Raw genomic sequence first — 23,910 nt, forward strand, 5'->3', positions numbered from 1 at the left:
TACTGGTCGCATGGTTGACCCCACAACTGTAAACAAGGAATGAGCCACTGCCTCGGCCTTCCTGTCCGTGGGATCCTTAAATGCAGGAGTCCCCTCTACCAGGATCATGGTTACTTTGTTTAACCTGAATATGGGGGGGTTGCGATGTCCACGACCGGAGGAGCCGACCATTTTTTGAGAAGGCTCTCCTCAAAGGGGTAACGCACTGTCATGTATTTGGGGACCGAAAAGGTCTGTTGCGGTTGACCCCATTCCTTGTAAATGAACTTGTCAAAATAAGTCAGATATGGGAACACCTTAGGTGAACAAGCTGGCTTGCGGGACCCAAAAGGGATCTGCTGGCTCCTGAATCTTCAGGGTATCACGCACAGCTGTGATAAGTGCTCCAACAAGCGCTTTGTCACACAAGGACCCGGACAGGAACTCATCCTCACTGTCTGAAGGGTCCTGGTCAGCGTCTTAGCACCTTAGCTCCCACGCACCGCCTCCATCTTGGCAATGAACGAATTGAGGACCGCCGAAAAAAGCGTCCAGGGGCACTGCACATTTTGCAGGCGAACCGGTTGCAATTGCCTGGATTTTGGGGGAAAAAAAACAACAGTTTCTGAAGCCACGCTGACCTAACCCTGTCTGCCACCTGATGGGGACTTAGGATAGTGATGGTCCCACCCTCCTAACTGCTGCTGGCTGAGGGGCTCTTTCCCGCAGGACTCACCACCCTGACTGGTTCTGCACTGTCCAACAAGTAGTGCCTGTGTTCCTAGTCAGCTCCCAGGTGCAGAGGAAATCACACTGTTATCCAGAGCTGCTGTTTATGGCGCTGAAACCGATCTACAATGTGCTCAGGCTCAAAGAAAATGGCCGCTGAGCGTCCAGTATAAAGGACAAAACCACAGGGAAGATGGCCGCCAAGCTACAAGAGAGCATGCTGCTCCTTTTCCTCACCTAAGATAGCCGCTGAACACTGAAAAAACCATGAGGGACAGTGACAGAAAAAATGGCGGTGAACAGCGCTACAGGGATCACAGAGACAGCCTCTCAGACAGGGAATGCCCAGCTGCTCAGCCCCACCGAGGCAGGGAGAGCTGTACTTATCAGTCCTGCAGAGCTGGGAGACATTTCATCATAGACCCACTCTCCGATCAGTACGGGGTGGGTGCCGACCACGGCACACTGACGCAGACATCAGTAGCCCGGTCATATGTGTGTCCCGGAGCATTAAAGCTCACGACCACCTCTGGAGCTGAGGTGTGTCGTGGCTGACCCAGTGCGTAGCTCTGGTCTGCACACGCTCGTTGGCCAGGCTGGGGAGAGTACAAGAATAAGGGTATCTAGCCTGTCACCCAGCCGGCTGTTAATAGTAGATCACAGGATCTATAGCAAAGCTTCTGCAGAAAAAAAATCTGCACCGATGTGCCCACAAGGTTTTTAGGTCCTACTTCACTAGGCAAAATAAAACTGAAGGCTGCATGGCAGGCTTGGGGGTTTGCTACTTAAGGGACCACCCCTTGGGTGGAACTAAAAGTTCTGTGTTTTTCATAACATGTTATGCCTAGTCTTCTCCTAAAGGTGGCGTAACAACCCAATGGCTAAGAGGATCTGTGTCAGTCAGTGAATAAAAGAGAAAATGTTTTTGTAAAAAAGATTTTATACATTATATGTATTTAAACCATTTAATTCACCTGCTTTCCTGAAGTCCAGTATTACATTTTTAAAGGATAATTTCCTCTTTTGAAAAAAAAAATATATGCACTTTTTTTTTGCAGGGGAAAAAAAAATAAGTGCACTTATTTTTTTCTAAAGCGTCTGCACAGTTATGCACCCGCAATCTCAAGCTCCTGCAAACCCTGAAGATTACGGTCTGCCCATACATTGTATGGGCAGGCAGTTACCTTAGAGCAGGAAGAATCCATGAACTACCAGAGCACTCACTAGCACCCTTCTAGTTCATTCAGAACTAAAAGCCGTCAGCCACAGTGGCTGAAGTTATTTGTAGTCTATCCAGTCACAGAAAACTGAGCAAATGACGTGGCCATGTGGGTGGAGCCCCGCACAGCCACGCAGTTTTCAAATTGTGGCACCTGAAGTGTGGTGCAGATGCTGGAATCCTAACAAATGGGTGGAACATGTAACATGCCCGAAAAGGTCAACTTATTTTTTAACCACTTAAGGACCAAACTTTTTTTATAAATTTTTTTTTTTTAGACACTTATTCACAAGTGTAAATCAATACCCAACATTCCATGCTTCAAAATTGCGCCCACTCATGGAATAGCGACAAACTTTTACCCTTAAAAATCTCCATAGGCGATGTTTAAAAATTCCTATAGGTTAAATGTTTAGAGTTACAGGAGGTCGAGTGCTAGAATTATTGCTCTTGCAATCACGGCAAAAACTTGCATGTGTGGTTTGAACACTGTTTATTTATGCGGGCGTGACTTAGGTATGCAAATGCTTCTGCACGCGAGCTCGGCAGGACAGTGCAATTTATATTTTATTTTTGTTATTTGACTTTTTATTTTTACACTGTCCTTTTAAAAAAAAATAAAAAATTTGAGTCCCTTTTATTCTTATTACAAGAAATGCAAACATCCCTTGTAAAAGAAAAAGCACGAGAGGACCTCTTAGATGGGAGTTCTGGGGTCAAAAAGACCTCAGATCTAACATTTACATGCAATAAAAAATTTTTTAAAATTTCCATGGCCATCTTTCCCTCACTCGGCTCCATGCCTGTCAGGAAGAAGGACGCGATCGCCTCCGGTAAGCACCAGAGATGACCAGAATGTGCTGGGAGGGGTGGGCCCTCTCCCTCCCCCCACAATTAAAGTGATCTTGCAGAAAACCCGCCCCTTGAGACCACTTTTATCTGTAAGCCAGCTGCTCGCCATTGTTGAAAATAACAGGGTTATGGCAGCTAGCTGCTGCCATAACCCCGGTATTTAGCATCAAAGTACCGACGTACAATGATGGCGATTTGTGCTAAGTGGTTAAGTTAAAACTGCTGATGCTTCTCGTAACAAATTTCCATTCAAGCTCCCAATTACCATCCAAAACAAAACAATTTTAGCATAGCTGACAATGCTTTGAAGCAAACATTACCTGCCCAAGAATGGCAGCAATCAGAGATGTTTTTCCACTGCCCACACTGCCACATACTCCAACAAGCTTTCCCTAGAAAGCCAAAATAAGAAATTGTAAGCATATTATATCCATTGTTTTCCTCACAATGGAATACAAAAATCTTTCAAAATGGTCTTGTAAGAAAAACATTTGTTACATAATGACTAAACTTATAACTAAAAACATAAATTCATATTTGGTTTTCATGACCAAAGTACAGTGTGGCTCACCTTCTCTATTTCCAGATCAATGTTGTACAAGGCCCTCTGTAGCCTTACGTTTGTTAGCTGGATATCTCTGCCTTCCTCATCTGGGCTGCCTTGTTCATCACTATCCACCAAGAGATGTCCTTTCTGCTCTGCCAAAACTGCTTGTGGCCCCTCTTTCTGCAAATTGGCCTTTTCTTTCTTGCTCTTAGGCCCCTTCTTGTCTTTTTTCAGTTTAGGGGTAGCCTTCGGAGAGCATTGTGTACTGGCATGAGAAGAGTCCCATGCCAAAGTGGCATTTTTCAGCTCTATGGTGACGTTTGGGCAGGATGGCTTTTTCTTTACCATGTGAACCTCTTCCATTAGAAATAAACTCTGATAGGAGGTTGTGAGAGAGGTGTAAAGATGAGACAGCTGGTCAGGACTAGGTCACGCAGGAAGCAAAAACATCAGGCTATATAGTGGAAGGAAGCTGCTGCGGAGCAAAAGGTAGCTCATTAGAGTCAACTAACCTCAGACTTGCCAAGGACCAGGAGTATTTGTAGTATTACTTCCCCCTCCCAGGATCCCAATCATTAAAGTTATTCTACGCTGCCATTTGGCTAGCCTTGACCAACTCATTTACTTTGTTGGCCTGAATATTAACAGACCAATTCTGAATGTCCAGTTTGTTAATTTTCAAATTCTGAAAGCAACTTCTACAGGCTGATGTATGAATCTGAAGATGGTGTAGGACACTAACCTAAACTTTCCTAATTTATGCCATCAATAATTACCTCAACATTTTGTCTGCAATCATGTACAAGACAACTCTGATTATTCAAAAATATTCATCTTCTGCTCTTCAGTCATTTTATACAAATAACTTATGAAACTAAACCTAGGAGGACTTGAAACTTACAGGTCTATGACTATACGACCAGCACAGCCCAACCTGTCTCGATTTGCTAGAGCTGTAACAAATATAACTTGCTGTTAAAATAAATAATAATAAAAAAATATATACTAAGAGCTGGCATGCTCTAGTGGGCCTACATTACCATCACAGCAGCCCATACATCCCTTTGCCTGTGCCAAAGTTACTTTAACTGGCATGACATAACGCTAGGTATATAGACCTAAAGACTGGTTAAGCACAAGAAAGTTTTAAACATCTGCATTATCAAAGCCCATGTGTACTTTTTCGGAGCCAAGTGGCTCAACGATATGCAGCTACACAAATAATTTATATATTTAGAAATTAGTAAAATATTCTTCTTTGCATGGACCAATGCTAATATAAATAGAAAATGCCATGCCAATTAACAAAAAATGCATAATTTGCATATTGCAAATGTTTATACACTGCTCAGAAGTGGATTTGGCATGCAAAGAGCTAAGAGTAAAAAGTCAGACTGTGGATCATTACTTACCTTAAACCTTTCCATTGACACAGAAGCCTCTGACAAAGACTTGACCGAAAATGGAGTCACCTTCAGCGCAAAGGTCATGGAGTTAAAGACTGTAACAACTGTGAAGGCCTGTGAGAACATAAAAAAAAATTTATACTAAGTGCACCTTTCACAAAAATATTATATATTGAATTAGAAAACATTTAGTCCTTCATAACTAGAAAAGGATTCATATTTAGTAATTCCACGTTTAAATACAATCACACTTTTCATAACCAGATGTCACTGCTTCTAGTCTGGAATGTCTTAATGTAACCTTTCAGATATATCAGGCAACTGTACTAGTAGGATAAAAAGTTTGGCAGGTATAATTTACAAATTTAAACCCACCTATATGTGTACAGATATATCTCTAGTGGGAATTCATAATGGACCCCTGACAGAACCTGACACGTATAATCTCTATCAGATCTTTTAATTAATTCTGCATCTTTCAGTTGTAGTGATTACTAAAATGAAAACTATTTTTTTGTTTTGTTTTTTATTACTGTGAGACCAAGCAGACATCTGGGGTATAAATTCCTGTTCCTAGAGAAAGGGTTCTCCAAAATTTTTAGTACAAGGGCCACATTGTATAATTTTACAAACATTTGTGGTCAGGGTGCCTCCCTTATAACCAAATCTCACTCCATAAGTCTTCGTTTTGTGGCAAGCAATGAAAAGTAAACCAAGGAATTGAAGGGAGGGCAGCCTGTGTCGTGTACTCTAAAATATGGAATTTACAGTTGTGAAAATTCTCATCTTAAAATCGTACAATAAAAACACAGTTAGAGAATTCATGCACCATAAGACGTCCTCAAGCAATAAGGGTGGGCAAAAATGAGGAAAACAGAACTGTGGCAGGGGGCAAACAAAAATGGGTCAGAAGCCCCAACCTAAGCCCTTGTACACAGTCGGAGATTCCGACAACCAAATCCGTCAGAGTAATTCCGACGGATTAATTCCGGAAGAGGTCCAGAAGTGATGTTGCATACACACGGTCGGACTAAGTTGTCGGAAAATCCGATTGTACATAACGTGATGACGTTATTTAGTTACGACGGGACTACGTTCAGGCTAGTAGCCAATAGCTTTGGTCTTAGGAATTTGATCTGAGCATGCGTGGCACTTTGCCCGTCGGAGTAGGCTACACATGATCGGAGTATGTCCGATCGGAGCATTTTGTCGGAAAATTTTACTGGCAAGTTGGAAAAGTTGGAACGTCGGATATTCCAACTGAAACAGTCCGATGCAGACCACACAGTGTCGGAATATCCAAAAAAACGGTCCGATAGGACACATTCTGTCGGAATTTCCGACCGTGTGTACAAGGGCTAAGAGTGCTCCTGCAAGAACCTTGTGGCCAAAAGCTGCATCAGCAGAAAATGTTAACGTCCACCGGGTAAAACTTTGAAAAGGTATGAAAAGATAACCAGGTGGCAGCCTCCCACAATTGGGCTACTGAGGCTTGGTGCCAAAATGCCCTGGAAACTCCCACTGATGTGGGACACTGAGCTCCTAAAAGCACAGGAGATTTTGCTTTGATAATGTAAGCGCTTGCAATCAGACTGTGTATCCACGATGCAATGGTGGACTTTTAGGCAGGGTGTACATGGCGGGGTCCCCTGAACAGGACAAACATGGAACCTTTCCGTATAATGGGAGCAGTAGCCTTGAATTATATGTCTGACAGATGTCAGACAGATGTGGTGCACAAAGCTACTTTGCAAAAGAGATCCAACAGGGGAATTTACCAGATAAGTTAATTAGAGCCATTAGAATATGAAAGGCCCTTTCAACTTAAGCCAGGCAATGAGACTGAGATAATCCACTCCTGGATGTGGACCGCAGACATCCCTGGACAGTGACTTTGTCAAGGAGATGATCTGGTCAACTTTGTTCAAGGCAACCAAACTCCTTGTGTCCCCTTGATGGAAGCTGTAGACAATCGCCGTGGCACTGTCCAATTGCATCATGATTGGGTGCCCCTTTAGAAGGGAAATTACAGGGTGAAACTGACTGCTTTAATTCTTGACTTTAGGGTTACCACGCATCCTTCAGGAGAGGACTAGGCAGAACATGTAAAACATGTAAAAACAGCAAGACTGCACAGCACCGCCCAGGGGGTGGTCCCTCTGGGCGGTGCTGGCCCCACCCTGCTTCCTGCAGCTCAGTTCGTCAAAAACCAGTACAAACATAAATAGGAGGGGTGGGTGCTGTGTTAGTCAATGAACTTCAGAGAAAAGGATTTTACGGTGAGTACAAAAAAATCCCAATTTTTTGTTCGTTGACGGACACAGCTCCTTTAATTATTGACCTTAGGGACGTCCCAAGAGGTGTCAAAAAACAAGGGTTGGAAACAGCAAAACTTAAAACTTCACCCACTACAAAGGGAACACCTCAGGAGTTGCCATCTGAAACGGCAGCCATCAAAACCAGCAGCCAACTTATGCATCAAAAGATGCGTTTACAACAAACTTGTAACTTAAAGTGTAAATTTCAACCTTACACAGCCACCTGCAAAACCTTGCTGACAAAGCAAGAATCCGAAGAACGGACGACCAAGTCACCACCTTACACACCTGGGAGACAGACGTTTGATGTCGGAAAGCCCAGGAGGTTCCAAGTGCCCTGGTGGAATGCGCCTTGACAGGAAAAGGGGGCACCTGTCCCTTTAAAGCATAGGCCTGAACCACAATCTGTCTGATCCACGAGAAATGGTGGACGAGACCGCCAGATCTATTTTCAGACAAGCCACCAAGACAAACAGAGTGACTTCTGGAAGGGAGCCGTAGTAGACAGATATACCCGTTGAGCCCAGACCATGTCCAGGGAATGTAAGGCAACCTCTTTCGGGTGTTTCGGCTTAGGACATAGGGATGTTAACACCACCTTATCCTTGTGGATGCTCAGGTAGGGAGACTTGCATGACAAGGCCGCCAACTCAGAAACCCTCCTGGCAGAGGTAATAGCCACTAGAAAGACTACTTTCTGAGAAAGCGTTCACAAGGGAATCTCCCTAATGTTTTCAAACGGCAATTTCTGGAGTGCCGATAGTACCAGATTTAGATCCCACGGAGGTAGTGGTGGTTGAACCGGAGGGACTATGTGCCGAACCCCATGTACAAAAGTACCCACCAATGAGTGAGTCACCAAGGGACATTGGAAAAAGACAGCCAAGGCTGATATCTACCCCTTGATGGTGCTTAAGGCACGTTTCTGATCCACTCCTCGCTGCAAAAAACAGCAGGATCCTGGACGCTGAATATGTGAGCAGACGCCACCACATCTCCTCACACTTGGAGATGTAAGCCTTTGCACATACTCTGGTAAATCTTTCGAGGAGACTACTTCCGTGCCCTCAGCATAGTGGAAATTTCTGAGTCTGACAGACCTTGGTCCCTTAGTACCTGGTTTTCAACAGCCATGCCGTTAAAACCAGCGTTGGTAAAGCAGGATGAAGTATCGGACCTTGAGATAGAAGGTCCTCTCACATCGGCACCTGCAAAGGAACATCCGCCACCAGTCGTACTAGGTCGTACCAAGGATGCCGAGGCCAATCTGGGGCAATCAGTATCACCGGAAAAACCTCGGCCTCTGCGTCCATCCAGGGGTCTCTTTTCCTGGACACAAAAAACCTCTGCACCTTCCGGTTGAGCCGAGAGGCCAGGGGGACCACATCTGGTGTGCCCCACCTTAGACAAAGGAGCCGGAATACATCCGGATGCAACGGCCACTGCTCTGGGTCCAGCATCTGACAACTTAGGTAGTCCACCTGCCAGTTTTCTACGCCCAGAATGTAAATGGCCGACACATGCCACTCTGCCCACTGGAGGATGTGAGTGACCTCCCATGCTGCGGCCAAGCTCCTTGTTGCTCCTTGATGGTTGACATACGCCCCCGCCGCGTCGTTGTCAGACTGGATCCTGACCGGACACCCTTGTAATGGTGATCTGATTCAGCCTTCCAATGTCGCTTACTGCTATAGCCAGCTGTAGATGGGGCGGTGGCGAGTTTTTTCATATCATATTTGTATTGGTCCAGCAATGCACCAACACCTTTGCAGCCATTGTGCTACAGGCTGGGTGTTTGGTGTACCTTTTAGAAGGAGTGGCTCCCCTTCAGTCCACCTGCCCTCATCTATCCATTAGAATGCATGTGCCTCCACTGTGGGGACACTCATTTTAGTGTTGGGACCACAGATACCAGGTTGACGAGGCTTTGTGGCTTACGCATGCATTTGCAAATTCGTGTGCACTAAACCCCTGTTAACGTACTGTTAGACAGGTTAATTTGGTTGTCTGCGAGCTGGTGGTAAGTAGGCTTGGGTTTTTCCTGGGCATTCCCCAGGCCTTGTTATCAGACACCCCTGTAGCCTCATGGACCATGTGGGGAGGCAGCGCTTTATTGCCCAAAGCTCGAGCACATTGATCGGCAGTTGGGATTCTTCCCACAACCAGAGGCCCTGGGTTGACAGTACGCCCCAAAGCCTCCCCCCCCCCCCAACCGGTCAGGCTGGCGTCCATTGTGATTACCGTCCAATGGAGAGAAAGGAACAATCTCCCTTACCGAAGGGCCGGAGACCTCAGCCACCAGAGAAGGGAATCCTTGACTAACTGGCTCAACCAAATTTGACAATCCAGGAATAATGGGGATTTGTTCCATTTTGACAAAATCTCCTTTTGCAAGGCTTAAGTGTGAAATTGAGCATATGATACCGCTTCAAAAGTGGCTACCATGAGGCCCAGAACTTGCATGCAGAAGAGCAGTGACGACCACCTGCGGTTCACCAATAATTTCAGCTTGAAGATTCTGCAGCTTGACCGAAGAGAGAAAAACGTTAGTTTCCGAGGAGTTTAACAGTAAGCCCAGGTACTCCAGGCATTGAATTGGCACCAACAACAACCCAACCAAACTCCCGGAGAGTCTGCATGGTGATCACTACATCCTTCCTTAACTGAGGCAGAAGCTGCCCCCCCGAAAGTCGCCGTCTAGGTAACCCATGATTGCGATTCCACGTTGCCTTAACAGCGCCAGAATTGGAGCTAACACTTTGGTAAAGACTCAGGGTGCTGAAACCAGGCCAAAAGGGTGAGCCACAAACTGGTACTGCTCTTCCCCCGACTGCAAATCACAGAAATCTGATGTCTGAGGCATATGGGCACATGTAAATACGCGTCCTGGATATCCAGGGATGCCAGGAAGTCCCCCTGATGGAGTGCAGCGACCACAGAGCGAACTGATTCCATCCTGAACCTCTGCATTTTCACAAAGCTGTTGGGGACTACAGATTGGAGTAGAATACCTGAAACATTTCCAGTGTTGGTACAGGTACTATCACCCGCACAGCAGCAGGTACCGTACTGCCCCAAACAGGGCTTCCCAACGAGCTGGAAGTAGAGGTAGGTTGGAGGGAAAAAAAAATCTGCTTGGTGGACAAGAAACAAACGAACTATCTTTTATCCCGATGAAACAAGTTCGCAAACCCATTGGTCGGACAGTAGGGAGGTCCACCAAGCTGCAAACTCCTGAAGACAACCTCCCACCCAAGAGTTGGGCGGGGGGAAACCTTCATGTGCTAACATTTTTGCTTGCAGACTTGTTTGGCTTGCGAAACCAGGGATGCTTCTGTCCTTCAGCAGGCACCTTGTCGGACTGGGAAAGCTTACCTGCCGACTTGGGCAGGTGAAAACTGTTTTTGAGCGGAAAAAGAGGGCCCTTACCCTTCCTGGACTGTGTGAGCAATGTGCTCTTCCTACCGGTAACATTTTTAATAATGTCATACAGTGAAGCTGCAAATACCCTCACACCTTGGAAGGGAAAATCTGCCAGTGCTTTTTTAGATGCCTGGTCCACAGAATAGCATTTCAGCCAAATCAGGCGCCGTAGCACCACTAATACTGATGTTCTAGAGAGCAGGGGGACCGTATCCAGGGCCGCAACACAGACATACTTAAGGCCATGCACTAACTGATCTGCTAGTTCAACGCAGACCGGGGAAGACTGTTGCTTCTCCAATTCACAATGCAACAACTTTTACCCATTCAGTAATTGTATGCGACAACAAGGCCGTGGCTAGCACAGGTCGTAACGCTGACCCCACCACCGTAAACATGGACCGGGCCACTGCCTCGGCCCTCCTGTTGGCAGGGTCCTTGAAGGCAGGAGTCTTCTACCAGAATCGTGGTTACTTTATTTGACCTTTTTCAACGACCGGGGGGAGATGCCCATTTTTTCCATGAGGCTCGCCTCAAAGGGGTAACGCACCGCCATTCTTCTTGGGACTGAAAAGGCCCTTTGCGGGCTTCCCCATTCCTTGTAGATGAACTTATCAAAATAAGTCAAATACAGAAACACCTTAGGCATGCGGGCTGGTTTGCATGACCCAAAACGGATCGTTACCTCAGCAGAGGTTCCTGCTGCATTATGTATCTTCAGGGTACTGCGCACTGCAGTGATAAGTGCTCCTACTAGCGCTTTATCCTGCGCTAACCCAGACACGAAGTCATTCTTACTGTCCAAACAGTCCTGGTCTGCATAATCTGACACGGGCCGCCAGTCAACGCGGAACAGGAGTCAGAGCACCACTAAGAAGACCGGGGGGCGGCTTTTATTAACCCCCCCTTGCGCCCACACACCACTTCCATCCTGGCAACAAAGGACTCCAGGACCGCCGACAAAGCAACCATAGGCACCGCATTTTTTGCAGGTGAGCCAGTTGCAATAGCAGGGATGTCTGGGGAAGAAGTGCCAGCTTCTGACACCATGCTGACCCTCACTCGCCTGCCACAACTTAGGGACTTAAGGCAAGGTACACAAATATCACCTTCCTAGCTTCTTACAGACTGAGGGGCCCCTCCCCGACTAAGTGCTGCGCTGCCGCTGACCACTATGCCCTGTTTCAGTCATAAAGTGCTCAGAGTGTAAACTGCGCTGTTCTGAGGTACAGAGACCCAGCACTAGAGGTAAAAATGTGCTGATGCAACAAGAAAATGGGCGCTGGCTGTCATAGAAAAAAAAAAATATAAATCACAAAGAAAATGGCCACCAAACATTCTAGAAAAGGTTGACAGCACATACAATGCATAAGACTACAGGAAAATGGCGGCCGCCTCTCCTCATGCAAAATAGCCCAAGCACCTCACAGAAGAATAAAAAGGCGGTAAAGAAAAAAACGGACACCAACAGCCAGCGCAGACCCCCGCCAAAGCCCGGAGACCACCTGCAGAACCTCCGGCCAGGTACATACACCGCACTCATGCCAAGTCACATAGTGGCCCCAGCAGGGGGAGGAGGGAATGAGTGATAGGGAGAGAGGAAAGGAAGAGTGAAAGACCCCCTAGTCGTCCTCCCAGGGAATGCCCAGCTGCTCCATCCTGTCGAGGTAGGGAGAGACGTACTTATCCCTCCTGTTAGTATTGCTGGACGCATTCCACCACAGACCCATCACCCGAGCAGTATGGGGTGTGGCTGCTGGCTAAGGCCCACTGTGACACGGACAGCAGTAGCCCGGTAATGTGTGTGCCCCAGAGCATATAACTCACCGGCCACCCCATGAGCAGAATTGGCGTGTCATGGCCGACCCAGCATGTAGCTAGGGTCTGCTTACGCTTGATGGCCAGGCTGGGGAGACTACAAGGATCTATATTATCCAGCCTGTCACCCAGCCTGGCTGTTGATTGTAGATGACAAGATGAGGTGTTATAGCCAGAGGGACCGCCCCCTGGGCGGTGCTGTGCAGTGTTGCTGTTTTTACATGTTTTAGATGTTCTGCCTAGTCCTCTCCTGAAGGTGGCGTGATAACCCTAAGGTCACGAATTAAAAGGAGCTGTTTGCGTCAATGAACGAAAGAAAAATCTTTTACAGCTTCCACTAACGTGGCTTCATTATTCTCTTCCATGTCTGCTTTAACTAGAACTGACATCAGGATCCAACTATAGCTAAGAAAATGGAGTAAAACAGGCATGGTATTTTTGAGCCCTGGACAAACATAGCTGTAATCCATTCAAGGAAATGCAACAAAAGATGCAGGGAATGGGTTTTAGTCAAATAGGATGTTTGTTGTATGCCAGAAATAGGGCTAAAATCAGAATTGGAAGACCAGTGTTAGAGCTAGCACTTGCTCTGGTGCAAGGGAAGCATCGTCACTCTAAAGTTTAGTGTTTAGCAGGCCTTCAAGAGAGCAAATGTTAGCCTGTGATTTTGCACTGACTCCCTTTAACATGGTCTCTCTACCATAGCTACAAGTGTATTCCCCTGTAGGTTACCTATGGAACAGGGAGCAAAATATAGGGTACATGTATCAAGAACAATTATGTGGTATCCTAGGTGTACACCAACCTGTAACAAATCCCCTAGCCAGAAGTGGTGGTAAAGTGTGCAACCAGTGGTGTGTTGAATTTTAACACCAAGTTTGAAACATTTACACAGCGAGTTGAAAACATTCCAAACATAGCCCTGGTATTACAGTAATGGTCACAGCAATGCGATACAGGATGACCTTGTCTCAGCTATCCACAATTCTAGACTGTGTATAAAGTACAGGTTTCACCCATCATGGTGGATATACCCCTGAAGAGGTCTACAGGGATGGAGTACAGACCTGGACCTGTACAGCACCCTGCGGCTGACTCTACACATTGCACAGGTGCTAAGGTGACCACCCATGCAAGACCAAGTGCTCAAAGTAAGACAGGCTCCCCACCGCATGGAGACTGGGCACGGCTCCCAAGACTTTACGCCAATCCAAATACACTGCTTGTAATTGTACTGTATACTGGCATTAGAAGACAGTGAGGGCTTGAATCTGAAGATAAAAATAAAACTAGTAAGTGAGAGGTGATTTTCTCAATGAAGGGTAAAGGGTCCATCACCTCAAGACACTAGCACAAAACAAGCTCACAGCCGCAGCAAAAAAAAAAATTTCAGATGACGGCCAGCTTTCATGTACAATGGATCAGAGTTTACATTACTGTGAACAGTAAGATTAGTTTAGTGGTAGTATATCAGTAGTAGTAGTATATATTCCTTGCTTGTTTGGGCAAGGAACACAGTTATAAGGGAATGATTAAACAATTGTGTAGCATTATGATTAGTAACAAACCAGCTTTTGTTTTGTAAAATTTAAAATACAATTTTTAACCTTTATTCACTAACTGCAATAGGCATAATTTCTCTTTTCCATTCCTCTGCAAAAGAGGCAAAAAAAAGTTTTATGCGTTTAACTTTTTTTTTTTTTTTTTTCAGTCCAGCTAACCACTTAACCACCCTTCTCCCCTGGTAGAAAATCGTTTTTTTTTCTGCTCTGAACCCTCATGGTATACACACATCCCATACCCCTGGATCCTTCAGGTACCATACAGCAGCCTGAGGAGAGTGGAAATGGTTGTGCGCATCAGGGGGCCAGTCTTCATGAATCATAGCAGGGCAATGCTGGATATGCAGGAAGGAGTATATGAATTGTGTATAACACCAGTTAAAAAGTAATAAGGAAAAACATTTAGGCCTCATGCACAATGGACATTTTTGAATGTTTTTACAGCAGCCGTTTTTGGCTTCAGGCTTTTTTTTCTGCAGTCAAACTCCCTATCATGTTATGTGTCCATGCACACATAGGTTGTTAGTTTTTGGCTGAGACTTTTTTGGGTTTAAAAAATAAATAATAGTGGTTTCTGAGAGGAATTTTCAGCTGTAAAAATGCTCCAACATCAAAAAACGTTGATAAACCCTCAAAAACGCTGCTCACCAGCTTTGATGTTTGAGTGGGAAAAATTTTTTTTTTTAAAAAAAAGCTCAAAAATGCCAACACGGAAAATGCTAAATAAACACAAATAAAACACTTAAAAACGCTATTGCAAAAACTTTGAAAAACTCACTGCAAAGCTACTGGCGTTTTTATAAAATTATTTTAACGTCCAGTGTGCATGAGGCCTCAATGTGCATCTGGGAAAAAAAACAAAATTCCCCCAGACGCGAAGTGGTTAAGCGTTTCCACCGCTTGATAGCGCAGCACAGGCCAAGGAAAGCCTGGAAAACATGGGTTCTGCCTGCTCTTAATCATCCTGCTACTAGATCTGACTCCTACTTAGATCTGACTCTGGGTAACCAAGCAAACTTGCTGTGTACGCAAATAAAGCTTTAGTATTTGTTTACATATTAAAAGATCTTTTGAGAGTTGTATGGTTGCTAAGATTTGCATTTACCTGGGCAGCAGTAAGATCATATCCAAGCATCATATGCACAGAAAAGGTCAGCACACTGGCAATGACGACCACAATGGGTGCTACTCCTACAGTGATACTCTGAAAATATCCACCTCTCTCAAGAATTCTCCTCTCAGTTTCTCGGATTTCTGCAATAAAGCAAATACTCGTTAGCAGACAACAAGGTTACATTATGACTAATCTTGAGTTTGTAAAAATGTTTATTGCGTCAACGCCAAGTACAAAACTTGCAGGATGTTTACCATTCACGAAGATAATAGTACTCTGACATTGCTGACAAATTCTATTCAAAGCATAATTCGGGGTCAGCATCTGCTTGCTGGATCAAAATGCTGACTGAAAATCCCGGTGTTTGTGCAGTATCTGGCTTATGTTCGCAAATGCCAGGCACACGCCAGCATCCTGCTGCAGCCTCACCTTAAGACTTGCTACAAAGTGGGAGAGGGGAGACTGAGGAAATGCTCATTTTATGGGCTCATTTACACAGGCATATGGGCATCTTCAGCAAAAAACAGGTTCTTACTGGCAGAGCTAGCCAAAGGGCCTCCGTCAAATTCACATCTAAAGTACTTACGTTTAAATGAATACAATTATTTTAAAGTTCAAGCTCACATTTAAAAAAATGCTAATTTTTTGTAAGTAAAAAATGTGTGTATTTATATCAGCAGATCCAAGTGCACTGTCTTGCTCTAGTTTTGTGTCTGTAATGCTGTATGAGCTAGAGAAGGAATGAACAAACTAAACAAGTGTGCCAAGCAGCTTGCTCACAGCCCATTCAAACTACAAGTATGTCTGCAGTGGTGGAAGATGGTACTTCTGTGAATGAATGACATGGCTGTGTGGGCAGGGCCCTGCACAGCCACGCTGTTTTCAAAAAGTGACATCAGGTACAGAAGAAGATCCCCCACCCACTGTCAGAGAGGGGAGCTCTGGGGGCATGGGTATAACATTTAACATGCTCCTAAAAAGATGAAGGGCGGCACAGTGGTGTAGTGGTTAGCACTCTCACCTAGCAGTAAAAAGGGTCACTGGTTCAAATCCCAAACATGACACTACCTGCCTGGAGTTTGCATGTTGTTCTCCCTGTGCCTGCGTGGGTTTCCTCCGGATACTCTGGTTTTCTCCCACACTCCAAAGACATGCAGGTAGGTTAAATGGCTTCTGTCCAAAAATTGGCCCTAGTATATGAATGGGGACCTTGGATTGTGGGCTCCTTGAGGGTAGGGGCCAATGTGAGTGTGCAATGAAGTTATCTTTACTGACTTTAAGAGCACTTGCATCTACACACTTAAAATCTACACGTATGTCCAGCTCCAGATGCAGCGGTGTTCTACTTTTTTGTACATCGCGCTTAACATTTTCATTTGTGAACGCGAATGCATATTGCCCCATAAATTCCTATAGCGTCGCATTTGGATGTGTACAAAACTAGATATTTACATCACTCTGCCACAATACACAGTCCTGACTGGTAGGAGAGATAAGCTGATCTTTCTTTGCTGCAGCTTCACTTATAGGTCTCCTTCTTAACCCTAACCTATGACTTTACAGTAAGAAGCAACAAACTGAGCCATTTTCTTGGGTTCCAAATCCTATCAGCATGCTCCTTGCACTGCAGTACCTCTGACTGGTTCATTTTGTCTGCTGCTATCTCCCCCTCTGAGCCCTCCTGTACAGTAGACTGCAAAAGCCAAACACCCAGGCAAATGCAGGTACTTTTTACATTTAAAAAATATGGATTGCATTAATGATTACCAAGCTGCATTAAATGTGTCTGGCCAGGTCAGCGCACCGCAGATCTACAAAACAGTGTCCAAAAATGTATTAAAGCAATAGCAACACAGAAATAACCTGTGCCATTTCAAGGCCACGTAGGACACCTTCATCAGGCATATGATGCGATCTGCCTTGTTCGGCTTTAACCCTTTTGCTGCCAGGATTATATGCCTTACAGTCCTGCATTCCTTCTATAAGCTCATAGTCACTTCAGGCAAGTTATTTTCAATGTACACTACAAGAAACAGGTAATATATTTATGCCCCATGGAATGTCCCCAAGCAGCAAAAACATAGGGTGGGCAACAACTAGGCAAACAGAACTGTGCCAACAGGCCCCCAAAACACTACAGGGTTCAAAGACCCAAGTTCAGTGTTCCGCTGCAAGAACCTTGCAGATAAAAATCTGCATCCATAGAACATTAGACATTCACCTGGTAAAATTTGGAGAAAGTATTAAAAGAAGACCATGTGGTAGTGTTGGATAGCAACATGGTTTAATAGCATACTTCTGGTTGATACAGCCAGGGGGGCCCAAGATTAGAACAATGGCTTGGCTCAAGCTCACCTGCTGTGATATGTGTGATTACAAGCTTCAAAGAGAATAAAAGCTAGATAAGATGGCCCAGGGCTAACAGAGATGATTCATGGACAAACGCTGCCCCTAGTGGTCAATACAGCATGCTTCCTGGAGAATGAAGAGATATTGGGAATCCTCTTGGCAATGTCTATGGGGAGGAGGCAAGTGGGAGTGGCTACAACTGGGCGAGAATGTTTGGATGAGGTGTGATTGAAAAGAGCACACACAGGCAAAGAGCTCTCTGCTCCTTCTCCGTTGCTGCAGGTCTTTGCCTGAAGCCTGGTGGCTCTGCCATCTCGAAACCTTGCTCTAGGAGCTGGCTCAGGCCTAAACCATGCAGGGCAAGCAAAAACTCCCATAGCGTAAAACCGTAAACCAAAATCTTTTATTCCATAATAAAAAACACACTCACAAAGGTCAAATCAGCGTTAAGAAAAGCCGGCCGGCAAAGCGAACGTCCAAATGTCACGTGATTTGCGTCAAGCACGTCAAGACCACCCTACGTACGTTTCGTTTCAGACGATGCCACATATGGCAAAACGTACGTAGGGTGGTCTTGACGTGCTTGACGCAAATCACGTGACATTTGGGCGTTCGCTTTGCCGGCCGGCTTTTCTTAACGCTGATTTGACCTTTATGTTTGTGAGTGTGTTTTTTATTATGGAATAAAAGATTTTGGTTTACGGTTTTACGCTATGGGAGTTTTTGCTTGCTTTTAATGAATGGTCCAACCACGTGAAAACGAGGTGATGTCCCTGTGTGATGACCCCTAAGATTTCTGATATCAAATGCCTGATTCTGGGATTTGGTAAGCGCGCATTTTTACCATTTATCAGCACGGTGTTGGTGAAGGAAATTCTCTTGCACCCGCATAGGATTTCTTGAGAAGAAACACTTATGATTATTGGACTGTTATGCCCACGATTACATCTTGATGAAGAACTGTTTTCTTATATATAATTTTTGAGCACTCTTCATAATATTTCTGATTGTTCACAAAAATTCTTTGCACTTTAACACTGTATGCTCATGACTACGTATTTATGAGGAACTGTTGCTTATATATAATTTTTCAGCACTTTATATATATATATATATATATTTTTTTTTTGTACACTTGATTATTGTATGAGTTATAGAGTATATTTTTATTATTCACTTAGTTGGGTTTTTGTATTATAACTTTTGACTAGTTATAGTGTATACATATTATTCTGTTATAGGTTTTAGATATATTTTTGTAATTGTGAGCGCGGTTGAAATTCCTGACTTATATGCTTTATAGGTGTGTATCACATCCTATCAATCCCAGCCTTTAGATATCTAGACTGATTGTTGAGAGATTTCTTTAGCGCAGTATTTTTTTCCCAAATTTCTAAACCATGCAGCCCAGAGCTCTTTCAACATCTTGAGACAAGCAGAAAGGAGTCCATTTTAGACGATGTGACAAGTATATTCTTGTATTATATGTTTGATTGCGGTTATATGTTGTAGATATAGTATAGTATATTCCTGTTTTCAAGGGAAATAAATGTAACTTGTTTACTAAGCAGATGCATTTGTTATATCATTGTGCTCATCAGACTCATATACTAGCTAATTTATAGGGATAGGCAATTAATACACGTATGCAATTATATAGGCTATAATAGATTGTATAACATTGCACAGGTTACATCAGGTGGACTTCTACAGATGGGCTACAGACTTGCTGCCAAAAAACAAAAAAAAAAAAAAAAAACAGGAAACTACCACAGGTTTGGTGGAGTGGGCACTCTTGCAATGCTGACAAAATGTTCTGTTGGAGAGTTCTTGAATGGAATTTCGCAAAAGGTACTGCCTCGAAAAAGGCAACAATCAGGCCTAGAGCGTTCAAGGCGAATCTCATTGTGGGACTTCTCTTAAATTCTGGAATTAAGACTTGCTTGAGATGTGTCTAGGATCAGACCCCAAAAAATTCCAGGTTAAGCAAAGGCTGGAGAGTAGAAATTGATCTCCCAGTCAAAAGCCTGGAGCAGCTGAACTGTCTTGTGCACAATTTGTAAGAGCTGTAAGAGGCATGAATCCTTCAGGAGAAGGTAGCCTGAGTTCTAAAAGGGGGTGGCAGGGTGTCACAACCATTGTGAACACTCCAGAAGCAGAGGACAGGCCAAAAGGCAGTGAGTTAAACTGGAAGATGTCCATGGATGCCAAGATTTCCCATGGTCTCAGAGGCAATTACTAAACTTCCATTCAAAATTTTGGAAATTAAAAGAAATTTGTTAAATAATTTGAAGTCCACAAAAAAGGTAGATATCCCCATTGGGATTTGGTATTATGAAGGGGTTTGAATAGAATACTTTGAAATTATGTTGTGGTGGTACTGGCACAATGACTCCCAGGGACAAGAGATAGTTTAGGGCATTCTGTAAGTCTGTCTGTATTCAGGCAGTTGTAGGCCAAATTGAAAGAAGTAAATTACAAGGTGGTAGAGTTTTAAACTCTAGTATTTTGTACTCTTCACCAGACAGACATCTTCCTTGGAAGAGCAGAGCATGTGCGTGAGGAGCCTTTTGCAGGCAGTTTCACCTGTCTAAGCTTTTAGCCATAAGATTCTGGGCATAAGAACTTAAAATGGAGCCATTCTGGAAATTTGTGTTATGACGACATGTTTTAGGGCATCCACACAGAAAGGTAAAGCAGAAGGTAATTGCTGTAATTGTTCAACAGCATGGTCCTGAAATACAGCATCATGTCGGTATTTCATTCTTCTACAGTGAGGGGAAAAAAGAATTTGAAAACCCTGCTGATTTAGTACTTTTGCCCACTGACAAAAAAAATGATCAGTCTGTAATTTTAATGGTAGTAAAATATTTATTTTAACAGTGGGAGACAGAACAAAAATATCCAGAAAAGCACATTTCAAAAAAGTTATAAATAGATTTGCATTTTAATGAGCGAAATAAGTATATGCCCCCTATCAAATCAGCAAGATTTTTAGCTCCCATGTGTCTTATATGCAGGTAACAAGCTGAGATTAGCAGCACACATTTAAAAAGGGAGTGCTCCTAATCTCAGCTCATTACTGGTATAAAAAAAAAACCTGTCCACAGAAGCAATCAGATCAATCTCTCCACTATGGCCTTGACTGTCCAAGGATGTCAGGGACAAGAGATTGTAGACCTACAATACCATCGCCAAGCAGCTTGGTGAGAGGGTGACAACAGTTGGTGTGATAATTTGCAAACTGAACACAAAATAACTGTCAATCTCCCTTGGTCTGGGGGTCCATGCAAGAGCTCACCACATGGAGAGTCAATGATGAGAACAGTGAGGAATCAGCTCAGAACTACATGGGAGAATCTGGTCAATGATCTCAAGGCAGTTGGGACAATAGTGACCAAGAAAACAATTGTTAACACACTACACCATGAAGGACTAAAATCCTGCAGTGCCGGCAAGGTCCCCCTGCTCAAGAAAGCACATGTACAGGCCCGTCTGAAGTCTGCTAATGAACATCTGAATGATTCAGAGGAGAATTGAGTGAAAGTGTTGTGGTCAGAGGATACCAAAATCAAGCTCTTTGGCATCAACTCCATCCCCAACGTCAAACATGGGAGTTGGAAACATTATGCTTTGGGGTTGTTTCTCTGCTAAGGGGACAGGACAACTTCACTGAAAGAAAGGATGATGGATGTGGCCGTGTACCGTCAACTCTTGGGGGAGAACCTACTTCCCTCAGCCAAGGCATAGAAAATGGGTCGTGGATAGGCATTCCAATAGGACAATGACCCAAAACACAAGGTAATAAAAGGAGTGGCTCAAGAAGAAGCACACAAAAGGTCCTACAGTGGCCTAGCCAGTCCCAGATCTTGATCCCATAAAAAAATATGTGGAGGGAGCTGAAGGTTCGAATTACCAAACGTCAGCCTCAAAACCTTAATGACTTGGAAAGGATCTGCAAAGAGGAGGGGGACAAAATTCCTCCTGAGATGTGTGGAAGCCTGGTGGCCAACTACAAGAAACGTCTGACCTCTGTGATTGCCAACAGGGGTTTTGCCACCAAGTATTAAGTCATGTTTTGCGAAGATGTCAAATATTTATTTCACTCATTTAAATGCAAATCAATTTATAACTTTTAAATGCGTTTTTCTGGATTTTTTTTGCTTTTATTCCGTCTCTCACTGGTAAAATAAACCTACCATTAAAAGTATAGACTGACCAGTTGTCAGTGGGCAAATGTCCAAAAACAGCAAAGGATCAAAAACTTTTTCCCCTCACTGTAGTTATGCTGTTTTTGGCACACAGAAAATACATTAAGAACTGGTTGCAGGGCTGAGCCTGCTAGGTTAAAGAAAGAAAAATTGATAAGCTTCGAAAAACTATCCACAGAATCATTGAAAGAAGGAAAATTTTCAATGGATGTCTGTTTGAGACAGACTGCAGCGTCAATCATAGGACTGGCATATTAGGAGCAGATTCCAGTTGAGAACTGGGAATGAGGTTTTAAGGCCCAGACAAAGACGGCTGTATTAAGGCCACAATCTGTACAAGAAATTGACACAGATGCAGCAAAATTCTGCTTTAGTCAAATGGGCTGCTTGTTAGAATTGGATGCCAAGAACGGTATTAAAAAAATAAAACCGGTTCCCCTCCAGTGCAAGGGACGCATCATCACTCCGAGGTTTAGGGTTGGATGGGCCTTTGCCAGAGTGTAGATTTACCTGTTATGACTTGGCTCCCTTTTGATTGGTCTCTACTCGAGCAACAAGTGAGGGCATTCCCCAATGGGGTACTCATGGAGTATAGCGGTGGAGAAAGGGTAAGCATGTCTTGGAGTATGCAAAAGCCCAGGTGCAGAATAACCTGCAATGAACTCTTGTAGCGAAAGGGTGGGCAAAAGCACCCAAAGTGCCTTCTAAGGGCTCTAACCATTAGTGTTGTTAGTGTGTGACCAGTGGCTTAAATGAACATCTGGTCATTCACCATACAGCCCCGCCTCCTGGTGCCGGGACTTTGATAGACAGAGCACCCATCCAATCCCACGATGTGCATCAAAGTTTTCCCCAAAAGGCGGGACTCTATGTGACGGCAAGCGGCGGGAACACACAGCAATTGAAATGAAAGCCATTCCAGTGATGTTCCTCGGCACTCTGATGGGGCTGGCAGCATTGATGGACACGGGCAGGCTGTTCTGTGGAATTCACAGGGTTAAAACTTTTTTTGGTGAGGGGGGAGGGGGGGGGGGGGGGGGGAAACATTTCCAAATGCCTAAAAACTGTTTATAAAGTTGGGCTTTTGTCTTTTACCTAAAGTGGATTTAATACATTCTATGCATTAAGGTAAAAAAAAAAAAAAAAAACACACCTTTTAAAAGCAGCTCCCGGCCCATACTTAAGTGGACCCGATCTTATCTAGTGCATGAGAGCAGCGGCTCAATCCTCACTGTACAAAGATGCAGCAGTGGGAGCCATTGGCTTGCTATGGGGGCACTTGATGGGGGAAGGAGACAGAAGAGTCAGCAGGGGACCCACAAAGAGGAGGATCAGAGCTGCTCTGTGCAAAACCATTGTACAGAACAGGTACGTATAACATGCTTCTTGTTTATAAAAAAATAAAAATAAATAATACTTTACTACATCGAAGATTACCTTACCCACACAGCATGAAAACCTTGCTAGCTGTTTTCAGTGCAGAACAAACAGCAGTGTCATGCTATTACAGGAAGTGAAAACACAATAGAGGTGTTGGCAGAATCAAGTAATGACACTGAATCAGCATGAGGCAATTGAATTAGTGAATTCCCGATTAGTGTTTTTCACATGCAGTCCGATTGTGAAATGCATTCGATTTGAACTGTGACTATAGATAAAATCACAGATATGCGTCTGTCTGTCAGTAGTAGCAACACAGCTGTTTTTATTTTACAAAGTCCTGCCCAAAATAAAACATTTTTGCTACACATTGCTACAAATGCTTGCAAAAATATAGATGCATGCAAAATTTGTGATAACATGGCTCCGTGAGAACCAAGACTGAAAAGGATTTACACTTGCAGTGTTAATTATTAGAATTAGAAGACTCATCATAAATTATGAACCACGAAGACCTGAACCTCTACACATAGAAATTACTTACTCTGAACACTTTGGGAGAATGCCTTCACCCAAGCATACATCTTTATAAACTTGATGTAATTTAGGACTTCATTCATTTTTTGAACACGCTCATCTGTGACAGACACACATTTCCGTCTAAAATATGCTGTAAGTCTGGACACAAACATCTGTAAGACAGAAACCAGTGAATTAAAAACGAAAAAAAGGATAATCATGCTTTGAATTGTTACAATAAAGCTAAAATTTAGCAAAAAAAAAAATATTTACAGCTTTAGTGATGCGACTTACCTTTAATGAAGTATGTCACACAATGTGCAGGCAATAACTGGATTTTTGTACTTACCTGTAAAATCTATTTCTTAAGAGTATATCACAGGATATAGAGCAGGGTATAAATCATGACTATCTGGATTATGTGCCACCTATAGGTGATTGGACACTGGAAAACAAAGGCAGGAAGTCCTTCCATATAAGCCCT

General features: G+C 43.9%; 1 protein-coding gene across 6 annotated transcripts in view; it reads right to left on the minus strand.

The window, feature by feature from the left end:
* Positions 1 to 23,910, minus strand: part of ABCC5 (ATP binding cassette subfamily C member 5) — a 215,036-nt gene that overhangs the window by 89,158 nt on the left and 101,968 nt on the right. For 4 of the 6 annotated variants that reach the window (XM_077487701.1, XM_077487702.1, XM_077487704.1 and 1 more), the window contains 5 exons: positions 23,452 to 23,599; positions 14,959 to 15,107; positions 4,739 to 4,846; positions 3,351 to 3,701; positions 3,100 to 3,171 (listed from right to left, as the gene is read on the minus strand). In XM_077487701.1, the coding sequence (XP_077343827.1) occupies positions 3,100 to 3,171; positions 3,351 to 3,701; positions 4,739 to 4,846; positions 14,959 to 15,107; positions 23,452 to 23,599 (828 nt within the window). Of the gene's footprint in view, positions 1 to 3,099; positions 3,172 to 3,350; positions 3,802 to 4,738; positions 4,847 to 14,958; positions 15,108 to 23,451; positions 23,600 to 23,910 lie in introns of those variants that run through there. The other 2 variants (XM_077487706.1, XM_077487705.1) reach the window with 2 other exon arrangements.

The sequence above is a fragment of the Lithobates pipiens genome, unplaced genomic scaffold, assembly GCF_037356315.1.
Source record: "Lithobates pipiens isolate NorthernLeopardFrog02 unplaced genomic scaffold, aLitPip1_a1.2 Scaffold_18, whole genome shotgun sequence".
NCBI lineage: Eukaryota > Metazoa > Chordata > Amphibia > Anura > Ranidae > Lithobates > Lithobates pipiens.